The following is a 14,023-nucleotide window of genomic DNA, read 5'->3' as shown; positions in this document are numbered from 1 at the left end:
GATGTAATAATTATATAACTATTGATACACTAGTTAATATTGATTAATATGATATTATAATAATTATAAATGATATTTTATTTTTGATTAACATCGATCAAAATTGAATTGTAGAAGCTAACAATTGTAGTAATTATAAAATTATAGTTGTTATAATTGTATAGCAGCTAGTAATTATGAAAGAGTAGAATGATAAGAATGTTAAAGTAGATTATCATCTGATTAATAAATGTGATTAATATATATTTAACGTAATACAATTTAAAAAGACAAAATTAATATACATATATAATTAATTTTAGTAAACTGTATAACTCAATCTGCCCGAAGAATTTAATTAATTTTAAATAATATAAACTATTGTTTAAATATATAATTAACTATGTTATTGCATTGATATCACTAATTGCCATCTCAAGAACAATATTAAGAATTTAAATAATTTAAGTTCATTTTGAAAGAAAAAAATAGATATTTCTTTTAGAAGTAAAATCGTTCATATCTAAGCAACCTGTGGAAATATAAAAAACCTATTTTATTTTAGTTTCTTCTTATTTATTTATTTTTCTAGATTTCCAGCAATGACACATCTACACGTGCAGTCCGAAACTAATAAAAAAATAAACAAATAAATAAAAAAAATCAATAAAGAACTTGTCGTAGTCCGAATGCAAAGGATCATTTAATCCATTCAGATTTGTGCCCTGTTAAAAATTGAGGTGGAAATTTAATAAATAAAAAATTTGCACATTGATTTGTTCCATTATATATAATTCATTTAATCTAATTGAAGCCTATTGCTTCTTGTTACTGAACATGCACTATATTTTAAATCCTTTCAAAGTTTTTATTTTCAAATTACCTTTAATTCAATTCTTTGTATATTTGATGATATCATGAGCTCAGTTTTAAAACAATAATAAAAATAGATAAATATTATATGTAAAAACTCACTGACAAGAAAGAATAATCAAATTCTATGGAGACAGCAATGCTTACACTTGTCTAATCACCATGATTAGCAAGCAATTTAATAAGATATTTTACAACTAAACACATTAGCTAATTAATACCTTATATTTATGCAAAATCCAATTTCTAAATTTTTTAAAGAGAGAAGGAGGCATTTATTTAAGTAATAGAATAAAAATATTAAAAGATTAATGGGGCATATTGAAAAATTGTCGAGTTTTCTTTTCCATGGCGTGCTGCAAATGTCAAACTACTGTGTCATCTCCTGCGCTTAGGCCAGCCATTAGCGGGCCATGGACGCTAAGCAGGGAGGAGAAGACAAAGCATTAGGTCGACCAACTGGTGGTTAGCAATGGCATAGGCGAGCAGCAGTGGTCGAGGCACAGTGAAGCATCCACAGCTTCTTGAGGTGAAAGGTGATGCCTTTAAACTCGCTCAGGAGTGAGGGATGGTTTTATCTTCTTCTTCTTCTTCTGCTGCTGCTGCTGTTGTTGCTGGCTAGCTGCTGACTTGCTGCTGGGTAGGATGATTCGTTGATAGAGAAAGCAGCAGAGAAGAAGTGGAGGAGGAACAAAAACTAGGAGGAGGAAAATAAGGTTTAGGCATTCAATTGAAGCCTCTTTCTTGTTCCCTAAGTGGTAGGTTCAAAGGCAAACTCACAAGCTCTCTTTTTCTTCACCTCTTCTTCTTCTTCTTCTTCTTATTTTTCTATTTCTTTCTTTCTTTAATCTGACCAAGCAACATCTATTTCTGACCTTGACGAAGACATATATATAATATATAATCATATATATCTTGTGCTTGTCACAGCTGTTTGCTAAATCAGCATGCCATAAGGATATATTTATTGTTCATCCATCCCTTGATATTTGTTCAAGGATGTCTTTTTCTCATCAGTATTTCTTCTTCTCAAAACTCTCCTCTTTAGTTTTTATTTGCTCTGTGGCATCTCTTTATCAGTGTTTGACTTTCTGTTCCATTCTATATGATTTTGGGAGTTAGTTTTCTGTGAGGAAACTTTTTTTAATCTCTGGAAACGTACTTAAAAAGGATGGGATGTCAATGAGTATTATGATTTCCAGAAGAACATTGGAGTTAGAGTTGAAGGGAACAAAGAAATTTGCAAAAGTAAGAGTTATTGTTGCTTTACATATCTTAATAATTTTCTACATCAATCTGTTGGGATTTTGTTGCTTGCCCTTTCATATTATTTGTTTGTGCATCATCTCTGGTTTGAGAGTAATTTCACTTTTGTGGGAAGATGATTGTTTCAGTAGTGAAGAGCTTCAAATGGCTTTCTTTTGTTATGTTTTTATCCAGATTTCCACATCTAAAACATGGTAATCCCTTGAAGCAACTTCAAGATTCTGTGAACTAAACCTTAACAAGTTTTAATCCTTCTGGACCGATTGTTAGACAGATTTTTCCTTGTTCATACTCATCGATCAGGTTGAGTATCTATTTATCAGCTCGACTTGCCTTTGAGGCTCTAATTTTGTTTTCTGTTTTTTTTTTCAGTTGAACTTCTGTGAATTTGAAGGCTACCATTGTGCCCAAGTACTCTCAATAACCTAGAAGCCCTCTGTTCCTGAAGGTTTTCACTTGATCCATATCGAACAAATCGAAAAATATTCAGTTCTTTGCTCAAGCTTGCTAAGAAAATGGACAGCATGCCAAATCTTTATGCAAGGGAGCCTGAAAACTCTCAGTACTCTGAAACATCGGCATTCGCTAACCTGCTCTATGATGGCTATTCTTCTTCTGGTGCAAATTCAGATTCATTTGTGGTCGGAAACATCAAACCTCAGCTGGTTAACACCATTGAGCTTCCTATGCCACAGGGCTCTACAATGGGGAATACTAATATGGTCGGTTTCGATGTTAGTAAGCATGATCATAACCCTTGTAAGGATGGAAAAAGTCAAGTATTGTTTGTGCAAACAGATGGTGAGGAGGATTTTCTCCATAGTAATGCGACTGAGTCGAGCCAAGGATTGTCACTTAGCCTTGGCACGCGAATTCCACTTCTTCCTCTCCTTCACTATGGCCCTACTTGTTCAAGTAGCTCTTGCTTAGAGCCTCCTCATCGAAGAACTTGTGAAAATGATGGACCTTGCAGGGATCAAAACTATCAAAATGAAAGTTTGCATGCTACTAGCTCCAAGTACAATTCTCCGAATCTCGCTTGCGTAATAGCAACTTCTAAGTATCTAAATGTAGCACAAGAATTGCTGGAAGAAGTCGTTAGTGCCCAGAGGACTATGAAGCAAAAATCAGACAAGAGTACTCGAAGCCTTCAAACTCGAACAATTGGGAGTATGGAATTTAATGCAGGATCAAAAGACAAAGGAATGTCATCGAATCCTTCAGATTCTTCGGTCCTCGATTCATCTACTGAACTCTCACCCTCCAAGAGGCAGGATCTTCAGAACAAAGTGACCAGGTTATTATCTATGTTGCATGAGGTGTGTATCCTATGTGCAATGTGAAGCTTCTCTACTATTTGAAAATTGTACTTTGAAATAGATTGCAACTAGTACTATTCTAAATTGGACTCGTCGATACATCTTTACATGGGGTAGAGTAAATTTTGTTTCAAAAAGCTATAGATTCGATGCATACTAATATGTTTTCCCTCTACAATTCATTTTTGAAAACTTATAACATGTCGTTCGCAGTGATGATACTTGAACTGTTGTTATTCTGATAAAATGGTGCTTATGGTAGAAAGGGAGGGAGATAGATATATGCACACAAAGGTATGACTATAAACATTCAATAGAACAGTCAAGGTGATTTTGGCATGTCTTTAGTGAAGAGGAATATGGTAAGGTTACATCCAAACACAAATCCAAAGATTGATTGTTCATTCGAGGAATATGGAAGGGAAATTATTTGCTTGAGTAATTCCTCATCGACATGTTTGTTGTATGTTCCTAAACAAGATTCAAGAATTTCATTCGAGGAATATGGATAACTCCTAACATGTTCAAACAAGATTGAAGAATAACTCTAAGCATATATGATTTTCATAGGTAGACATTATTAGTTTCTTTTTCTCATCAGATACATGATATCGAATCGAACAACCCAAATTACTAAAAAAATTGGGTTGTTCTTAGTTTGATATGAAACATAATCAACAGTGTTGATTTTGCAACTAAGAAATGGATGTTTAAGCTAAATTGTGCAAACATGAACATTACTTTGTTAAATGGTGTGCCTTGGAGCTTATCTATTCTTTGATTCTAGGTCGATAGACGGTATAAGCAGTATTTCAACCAGATGCAGACGGTCGTGTCATCCTTCGATGTATTAGCTGGTCCTGGTGCTGCGAAACCTTACACGACAGTTGCCCTTCAGACTATTTCTAGTCATTTTCGCGGTTTGAGGGATGCAATCAGTAGTCAGATTCAAATCGGTAAGACAAGTCTCGGGGAGCAAGATAATTCAGGTGGCAAGAGCAGTGGAATATCTCGCCTACGGTATATCGATCAGCCGTTAAGGCAACAGAAGGCATTGCAGCAGTTTGGTTTGATGCAACAGCATCCTTGGAGGCCACAAAGAGGGTTGCCTGATTCTTCAGTTTCGATCCTTCGTGCTTGGCTTTTCGAGCATTTCCTTCATCCGTAAATCCCGGCTACTTATCATGTTCATGTATCATGTAGTTTCAATCTTAGATCAGTTTTCAAAAACTTTTTTACATGGTTTCTTTCAGTTACCCCAGCAATACTGAAAAGCTAATGCTTGCGCGACAAACAGGCTTGTCAAGGGGTCAGGTATGCCTATTTTGGAATCCAAACTACTTCTTCATCCAATTATGTGATATGCCTATTCGATGATTGTCTCGATAGATTTCCAATTGGTTCATAAATGCGCGAGTTCGCCTTTGGAAGCCAATGGTCGAGGACATGTACAAGGAGGAGATCGGTGACACCGAGATCAACTCAAACTCTTCCTCAGAAAACCTGCACAAAGGTCAGGATGATGTTCAATCCTCAGAAAACCCACACCAAGATTTACGAAACAACGGTGGTTTAACGAACTCATCGACTTCCAATATGAACTCCGCAAAGGCTGCTCCAGCTTATCAACCTGAGGCTGCTGCTGAAAACAATTGTGTGAACCTCAAGATGGCAACAATGAGAGATGACTCTAGCTTTCTACAAGATGCTCTTCTCCACAACGATGCGAGTGGCAGGTTTGTCGCCTACCAGATGGATGAATTGAGTAGCTACGGCACCGGCAACAGGGTGTCATTGACACTGGGACTACAGAACTGCGACAGCAGCCTTCCTGCATCCGACAACCATCCAAGCTTCGCCGGAGTGCAAGGCCAGGATATTTACAATGTAGCTGCTCCAATCGTTGGCATCGCTAACACAACGCAATATGATTACTCGAGCATCAGGGATCGGCAACCGCAATTTAGTTCACCGCATCTGCTTCATGATTTTGTGGCCTGCAAAGTTCGATATACATGAAGTGAGTGTCTAAAACATCCAATGTATCAAAGTGCTTGTAAACTGATGATAAACTGCAAGTTTGACATTGTTTCTAATGGCATAGGACATAGAATCATAGCATGATATGATACAATGTAAAAGAAGATATGGAGTGATTTGTGATGAAAATTGAGGTGTAAATTTGTGACATGTTTGAGCTACAAGAGTGAGGATCATTGCATGCTTTAGATAAATTTTGATGCAAGATTTTGCTCAACCAACTGAGATAACATTAAATTCACAGGTGCAAACCCTGCCTTACAAAAAAAAACATAAGGATACACGAGGAACTGGAAAAGAAAACATACAGGAATTGCATACGACTATAGAATTCTTTGTCAAAATCTAAATATAAAGTTAAATTATGGCGTCGTATGCGATTCGATGTGAATACGGTATCAACTGTTGTTTCATCTCTTCCTCTTTCTGCCTTTGCCTTTTCCCAGTTGTCCAGACTTGAAAGCATGTTCCTGTTCTTGGAGGAAAGCCATGTTCTTTCGGTATTTCTCTGCTCTCTCTTCTTCCTGCTTTAACCTTGCAGACTCCTTCAGCCCGGACACAAATTGACTATCTTTACGCAATTCTCGAATGGCTCCTTTCTTTTCGCTCTTCAGAAGTTTCTTCAACTTCTTCATCTCAACCCTCTCTCGATCCGGATCATAATCTCGACCTTTCACGAAGCTACAAAAAGATTTTCACAAAAATATTAAGCATTGGCAATTAATAAGGATAATGATAATGCATAAATTTCAGTTAAGAAAATAAATGTCCTCTACAACTGCAAACTGCCATATCAGTAGCCTAACGAATAACATTGTAGGAACGAATCAGAAATATCACTAGGGGCATTGATAATAAGGGTTCATCTGATGAAATATCAAAATTAAAGCAATCATCGAGCCAAAGATGCAAGTATTTAGAAAATTATGCTCAGGCCCTTCCACAAAAATTGTATCTTATCAAAATAAAAGAAAGCATGTGTTTCAAATTGGCTACATACTTCTCTTCGAATTTTGGATTCAATAGCTTCATTGGAACTGGCTTTTGTTTGCGCATTTGAAGAGGTTGCCTATATATCTGGTGATCATCTGTTTTTTTCTTGATCAAATCAAAAACATCTTGCATTTTGTCTCGCAATAACCTAGGCAGATTAGAATTTTGCATTGTTTGCTGGAGTAAATCACAAACTGGCATGAATATTTCAGGGAAAGAGCTCAATCTTTCATAAATAATGACGAATCCTTTCAAAGTTTCCAAAACCGATAATAGCACGCTTGCCCTGTCGAAGAGAAGAAAACCAAAATGAAGAACAAGGAATGATAAAGATTTAAGCTTTAAGAGACAGAGTGCCAAATTAACTATAAGCTTGCCTAAATTCATCAGAGGCAAAGAACGGCGAGTCCTCTTGCATTTCCATGACAGCATAAAAATCTAGAGGATGCACAACACATGATGGATCACCTATGTGAAGCCAGGGTTCTAAAATCCTAGTCTCCACAAGATGGTTAACCTGTCAAAAAAGGGGAAGAAAGCACGACAACTTAAGCAAGCAGGATACAAAAATAAAGATTAATCTTCCAACACATGATTTCAGAAGTTAAACCTGAGGAAATTGCTGGAATCCAGGTTTTATCTCTAATGAAGATGACAAAAGTGTTTGCAAGAATATTAGAGCCTCAGGACAAAATTTCCCAGATTGTTTGCTCACCTACACACACAAAAGAAGCTTTGTAGTAACTTCACCAAGTACTTGACATGAAAAGAAAATAATACAACGGATACCTACCGAGAGTACCATTGAACATAAGAAAGAACCAACTGTTGCATCTCGAGATGACTTTATTGGACAGCGCATCAGATACTCGCACATAAGGAGCAGTGTGGGAGTCATAACAACATGACGAAAATCAGAGCATGGAAATACTAGTGACCATAACCTCAACAGGAGCAAAGTCTTCAAAGTTGGCCAGCAGCTCTTATCTACAAGTTAAGGGATATTATAAAAAATTATAAACAAGACAAACATTTATCACAAATTCAATGTACCTAACAAGGACTCAAGGGAGTATCATTTTCAAAACCTGGATTTCGAATATCCTCCAAAAAACAGGTTCGAATTTGTATAAGCCTCTGCCTAGCACAAATAGCAGCAAAATATGGAGTTTCTGCACTCATTTCCACCAATGGTTTAACAAGCAAATTTGTAGTTTTAATGTTTATTGGACGCTGAGTAGCTAAGACAGCAAAATACTGCAACAGTACACCATAAAAGATCTGCAAGACAAACAACCCAATGCATGTTAATTGTATTCATTCTACATATGAAAGAAGCAATTAAAATAAAAAGAAAAAACAGAATAGCTACAAATAATAAATAGGGAAAAGAAAGCAATGGAAAATAAAATGGGCAAACACACCTGCATTTTCTTCCGATTTTCTGCTGCAAGTCTTATTGAATTGTATGCTCGAATACGATTAATGATTTCAAGAACTTCATCATCTGAACGGTTATCCAGCAAGGAACATATCTCTGTCAAGGTTTTTGGAGCTTCTATTACATAAGGAATCTCCTTTCCTCCATCTCTAGCCAATTTTGGAGAAGCATTTGTTCTTTGAGCAGACTTGGCATTAACTTCACACAAATCCATGTTTTGCCTCTCACAGTTACTTGCTCCTTGGCTGTCATGGTTCTCCGCTTCCTCATAATTCATATCCAGTTCATCATCATCATTTTGTTCCCAGTCTCTAACCATAGATATCTTCCTGCACTCATCACCACTTGTGTCATCTCCATCAGTGTGATCGCCATCAGCATCTTCATCATCTTCTTCGTCTTCATCACTATCTGAATCCTGAGATGAAGAACCAGTTTCATCCTTATTGTCTGTGTCATTTTGTTCATATATGTTGTCAACCCAACCCTTTTTGTCCAGATCCTTGCCACTGGAAAAGGAATCTCCAAGATCATCACCAGACGTAGGTCTCGAAGTCTTTGCAAGTGATTTTTGGATGTCTTCGTCATCACTAGCACCTTCATCTGAGGAATCATCAGTAGCATGCATCCTTTCACAACGTTGTTTCTAAAATTTATAAGCCATAAAAAAAGACAAAAAAAAAGTTAGAAGAAGCACAGCAAATTAAATATGCCTTGATCCATAATACCAATCTACAAAGTATAAATGACAGTCAAATTGTTAAAAATCAGCTACACAAAAAACCCCAAGTTTACCTCAAGTTCTTCAAGACGCTCTTTTTCTTCTTGAGCTATTTCTTCTGGGGTTTTTGTCCTATCTGATGCATAAGCTCTCCTATCTGAACCAAGTTCTTTGACAAGTTTGTCATATTCATCCGGCTGTTGAAAAGAGTAAAACTGAGATAACACCCGCAAAGTGAAATACAACTCAACCAATCATTTTAACGACAGTAAACAAAGGAATAATTTCAACAACGTTGACAACAGTAATCAAGAGCAATTTGAAAGAGTGACCAATTGACCAAAACAATGAATGATTCATAACTCACACCAAGAATTTTGAAGATGGCTTAAATGAAGGGATGTTTACATGCATAAAAGATTAAGAAGCTATATTATTTATGACTTAAGAAAACACAGAAACTCTTACATATAATCCAGAGAACCAATGTTCATGCACCATTTGAAGATGAATCAAGTATAGATTTTAGAGAAAACATCATACTTGACTGCTATAATAATGCTGTTTGAAACAGATGGATCATTTTGTACTTTCTAGTGTTTATTAAACTAAATGTGGAGCCCAAAGAGAAATCAAGAATTTCAGCAAACATAAAATTAAAAAAATCCTTAGTAAGACAAAGCAAAAAACAATATAGGGAAAATAGCTACATGCTGACATACTTTCTCATTAGCCTCCTTGACTGGCAAACCAAATGATCCTTCTTTGTGCTCCCTTTTAATATCTTTGTTCAATAGAGCTTTTAATGACTTCATCTTACTTGGATGAGACAAAGACAGTAGCGCCTCTGTTTGGGCCAATGTACTAAATTCATCATCTAACTTTGCCAATAGACTTGCGTCTTCTTCCTTCTCAACTGCTTTTTGAGCCTACACAGGGAACAAAGATCGAATACCCATCTTTCAATAAGATTTTCTTATAGTCAAAAGTACACCAAATGTTAGCTAGATATATAACACCATATAATACTTAAACGAAAAACTAATTTCACATCTTCAAAAGGTCAAAAAAATACAAAGTATGGTACCGCCACATATAATCATATGAGAGCTACACAGATCACATTACATATGGAGTAACTGATATGAATACACATGCATTAAGACTTGTGAACAAGATGTTCCTTGATAAACTAAGAGGCTTTTTACTTATGGAGTCATGCTTTTACTTAGTGTCACAATTTACACCTACATAAAAGATAACATCGTGGAGAGTAAATAAGGTAAAGGGTGGTAATGTGTATCAAGCCACTTACAAGACAATTTGGAGATGCTAATGTAAATTACCTCTGTATGACATAAGCCTAGGTCCCTTACATTATGAAGAAGAAAAAGTTACTACAGCCTCATTCTTAAGACAATTCTAATCAATTTTAGTCTTTATATCATTCCTTTTACTTAAGTTTCGAGTAAAGAAACCAGTATTAATCCAAGATATGGCTGGCAAGACTGTAAACATACTATAACTTTCAGCTGACAATTGAATATGTTTGAAGAAACACACACACACACACACACACACACACACACACACATATATATATATATATATATATATATATATTATAAAAAAATATAATATATATATATATATATATATATATATATATATATATATATATATATATATATATATATATATATATATATATATATATATATATATATATATATATATATATATATATATATATATATATATATATATATATATATATATATATATATATATATATATATATATATATATATATATATATATATATATATATATATATATATATATATATATATATATATATATATATATATATATATATATATATATATATATATATATATATATATATATATATATATATATATATATATATATATATATATATATATATATATATATATATATATATATATATATATATATATATATATATATATATATATATATATATATATATATATATATATATATATATATATATATATATATATATATATATATATATATATATATATATATATATATATATATATATATATATATATATATATATATATATATATATATATATATATATATATATATATATATATATATATATATATATATATATATATATATATATATATATATATATATATAATTTTCAATAAAAAAAGGCCAAAGAGAACAACTATGGTGTCAACTTAAGGATTACTAGACATAGTTATATACAATAACAGATACGTTTTTCTATTATTATGCACATACCTTGTAAAATTTGCTTTTTGAAATTACTTCTGCCATCACTTGCTTCTTTGACTTGTGAGCCTCCTGAGTTGAAAAGAAGCACGGTGTGACAGTGAGCAAAGACGATGCCATTAAAGAGAGATGCTTGCTAAGAATACAACTAGAAAACATAAATAAAAAACACAGTAGATTGATCCAAACATGATGCATTCGTTTAAGAAGAAGAAAAAAAAAGTAAAGAACTACCAGATCACACAACTGGATTAAAAAAGACTAATAAATGGAAATAGCAGAAACTTTGCTATAAACTACATTATGAACATGTTCTTGTTAGTAACACAAATAACAAACAGGTCAGGAAGAGACATGGATAACTGTAATTATAGCTGAACCATACTTTTAAGTAGAAAAACTAGTTACAGTACTATACAAAATTCCACCATAAACATTAAAAGTTTATTTCATATTTAAGCAATGAGATGGATTTTACCTCATCCTCTTCATCAGGCAAACCCAATTCTGAAGATTTAGGCAGAGAATTTAAACTCAATCGCCGTGAAGAAGGGGAACCATCTGGAAAGCACAAATGTCAAGAACCTCCAGGTACAATAAAAAAAACTCTAAAATCAATGTTTATTATTCCTTTCACTAATTTATAGTTTGTCCAAATTTCAGAAAAAAGAAATGATTTACTCAATCATGATGTACAAAGCAAATTCATATATGTTATTGTACCACATATTAGTTTTAAAGAAGATCAACAAGTAATATCACAAATTGGTTAAGCCATCCAAAGTAGTCCTATTATAATAGATTTTTATTTTGTTTTTTCAGCAATTCATTTCAAACTACAGTTATTGTAGGTTACCTTGACATGGCACAACAGTGACCTTTTATGAAAGCAAGTATATGGAAAAAGTAATTATATTTGCAGGAAAAGCTTACTGTGATTGTTTATGTCAGCGTCGAAATCATCATCCAGAGGCACTTCTTCCTCAAAATCATCTCTATCAGATGAAAGAAGCTGATTTAATGGCATAGCATCTTCCTCATCATCTGACAAATTGTATTTTCTAGACTTTTTCAACTTTAACTACACAAGTAGAAAAATAAAATTAACTTTACAATTAAGCATGCTATCTCTTAACTTCAATCTTATGTTGCATGTATCTAACAAGAAAAGAATAGACTAGAAAAAACATGAGGATCATAGAGGGATAAATACATTCTCAACCAAAAACCATCAACAATTAATACTGCACAGAAAGAAAGATGGGCGCTGACATACGGAAATTCAATTCAATACATCTAGAGTGTGTGCACACAGGAAGGGCTGATGATTACAAAAATTGTGAAAGAAAAGTTCCAACATGAGCAATTATAACATTAAGCTCACGTCCAAGCGTTGTTACATCTTTGGCACAAGCAAAGGCAAACTACAGTGTGTGCACACAGGAATCGCTGATGATTACAAAAATTGTGAAAGAAAAGTTCCAATATGAGCAATTATAACATTAAGCTCACGTCCAAGCATTGTTACATCTTTGGCACAAGCAAAGGCAAACTCTTATTTGTTGTAATTTGTAGCAGATAGTATGGAATGGTCAAAAGAAATATTTTTAAAAAAAAGCAGAAACATCAATTAGTTGCAAAGCTAAATAGAGCTATATATCATAAGACTCATAATATGGATTGCTGAAAACGTGAATTTCTATAATTAAAATTAGTAAATACAACCTGACGCTCACGCTGTAAACGCAAGACTTGCTTGTTGAACTCTTGGAGCGTGTCATCTTTCTCACCAATTCGCTTGTCCAGAAACACAGAGGACTTTGCACCCTCCTCATACTCTTTAAGCAAAGTTTTCTTCCTCTGTTAATCACAAACAAATGATTAGTTCAGAGAAACCAAATTCCAACATCTATTAGGCGCTCATTTTCTTAAAGTTTTAAAAACACGATGGTCCTGAAAGAGCTAGGAGCGATAGGGAATTAAAGGTTAAATGAAGGCTGAGATGGGCAAGATGGTAGCCTTCTTCCCTTGACGTAGGAAACTAGAGAATCAGCCAAAAGATTGCCAATTTCCAATTTATTCTTCTTTCTTTAATTTGCAGGAGATTCCATAAGAATAACGAAACTCTTTCAGTAACAAAAGGATATGTCAATCACAGTATAAGGATCAAAAGAGGAGACGGGTTGAAGGGACGTAGCTAGCACCTTTTCAATGGCAAGAGAGCGTGCGAGACCAATGCGACGCTCTTCGCCCTTGCGGCGCTTTCCGAGGACGTCGAATTTCCTGCGAGACCATATGCTCTCAAAGGGGTTCGCAACTGAAACAGGCTTCGAGGCCTTCATGACTGCGGCACCCGGGCCGGAGAGCAAGCGCCTGCTTCCCTTTCCCTTCTTTTTCTTCTCCTTTTTGCTAGAGGTATTCGAGCGGCCGGTTGTCTTCGCCATTAGCGGCCGGAGAGAAACGAGAGAGAAAGACGGAGTTTTTAGGGGTTTCGATCCTATAAAACCCTAATCCGGCTAAATATTTCTTATTAAAGTAAAAATATATATATATTAGGTTGTATTTTACGTTTAGAATTTTTTAAAATAAAGATATTTTAATAAAATTATAAAACAATTTTTCATTTGTTAAATTACTAAAATATAATATATATATATATATATATATATAAATGCATGGATTAATAAAGTTATTTAAAAACATAAAATAAAAAAATATTAAAAGTAACTAGATATATAATTTCACCGTATAATCAATAAATATGCCTAAACATGATTAATAAATTTTATAGTTAGTTAAAATAGTTAATTTTGTTAAAGTATAAAAAAAATTAAGATAGAAGAAATAAATATTCATTAATATATAGCTTATTTTAAATTACGAGTGATATAGTTATGTAAAAAGAATGACGCTCAAAACATATAACTATAAGGTTTTTATAACTTTAATTACTTTTTAGACATATTTTATATTTTTTTAAAAAAAATTTAAATACATTTGTAAATTTGCTATGAATAGATGTTTGTGATAGATTCTGAATTATATATATTTTTACTTGTTTATTTTTTATTATTTCCTAAGGTCATGTAG

At 33.6% G+C, this 14,023-nt stretch overlaps 2 protein-coding genes across 6 annotated transcripts; one reads left to right on the top strand and one right to left on the bottom strand.

The window, feature by feature from the left end:
* Positions 1–1,228: 1,228 nt before the first annotated feature.
* LOC141838595 (BEL1-like homeodomain protein 7) lies at positions 1,229–5,618 on the top strand. 5 transcript variants are annotated; one of them, XM_074726111.1, is made up of 6 exons: positions 1,229–1,388; positions 1,497–1,610; positions 2,491–3,437; positions 4,225–4,601; positions 4,691–4,751; positions 4,827–5,618. In XM_074726111.1, the coding sequence occupies exons 3-6, from the start codon at positions 2,634–2,636 to the stop codon at positions 5,454–5,456; spliced, it is 1,872 nt and encodes a 623-aa protein (XP_074582212.1). In that variant the 5' UTR covers positions 1,229–1,388; positions 1,497–1,610; positions 2,491–2,633; the 3' UTR covers positions 5,457–5,618. The 5 variants fall into 5 exon arrangements, with proteins under 5 accessions (XP_074582212.1, XP_074582214.1, XP_074582213.1 ...); XM_074726113.1 differs by lacking the exon at positions 1,497–1,610; XM_074726112.1 differs by lacking the exon at positions 1,229–1,388 and having other exon boundaries at positions 1,412–1,568.
* A 35-nt stretch (positions 5,619–5,653) lies between these two features.
* On the bottom strand, positions 5,654–13,399 carry LOC141838594 (uncharacterized). Its single transcript, XM_074726107.1, has 14 exons — positions 13,138–13,399; positions 12,659–12,793; positions 11,867–12,014; positions 11,412–11,494; positions 10,943–11,005; positions 9,355–9,561; positions 8,707–8,829; positions 7,895–8,557; positions 7,559–7,751; positions 7,264–7,457; positions 7,081–7,185; positions 6,848–6,987; positions 6,478–6,756; positions 5,654–6,158 (listed from the first exon to the last, which is right to left on the bottom strand). The coding sequence occupies exons 1-14, from the start codon at positions 13,375–13,377 to the stop codon at positions 5,888–5,890; spliced, it is 2,844 nt and encodes a 947-aa protein (XP_074582208.1). The 5' UTR covers positions 13,378–13,399; the 3' UTR covers positions 5,654–5,887.
* Positions 13,400–14,023: the final 624 nt, after the last annotated feature.

This window comes from Curcuma longa, chromosome 11, assembly GCF_044706935.1.
Source record: "Curcuma longa cultivar G26 ecotype Majalengka, Jawa Barat chromosome 11, ITB_CL_G26_1.1, whole genome shotgun sequence".
NCBI classification, from domain to species: Eukaryota; Viridiplantae; Streptophyta; class Magnoliopsida; order Zingiberales; family Zingiberaceae; genus Curcuma; species Curcuma longa.
The sequence above is the reverse complement of the archived record's forward strand: the minus strand, read 5'-3'. Positions and strand labels throughout refer to the sequence as shown.

Coding starts and splice junctions, on each gene's coding strand:
- LOC141838595 (XM_074726113.1), top strand. CDS start 2,634: ATGGACAGCATGCCAAATCTTTATGCAAGGGAGCCTGAAAACTCTCAG. Junction 3,438..4,224: donor TATTATCTATGTTGCATGAG/GTGTGTATCCTA, acceptor CTTTGATTCTAG/GTCGATAGACGGTATAAGCA. Junction 4,602..4,690: donor TTCGAGCATTTCCTTCATCC/GTAAATCCCGGC, acceptor GGTTTCTTTCAG/TTACCCCAGCAATACTGAAA.
- LOC141838594 (XM_074726107.1), bottom strand. CDS start 13,377: ATGGCGAAGACAACCGGCCGCTCGAATACCTCTAGCAAAAAGGAGAAG. Junction 11,495..11,866: donor CGCTGACATAAACAATCACA/GTAAGCTTTTCC, acceptor TGTGCTTTCCAG/ATGGTTCCCCTTCTTCACGG. Junction 8,558..8,706: donor AGCGTCTTGAAGAACTTGAG/GTAAACTTGGGG, acceptor TATAAATTTTAG/AAACAACGTTGTGAAAGGAT.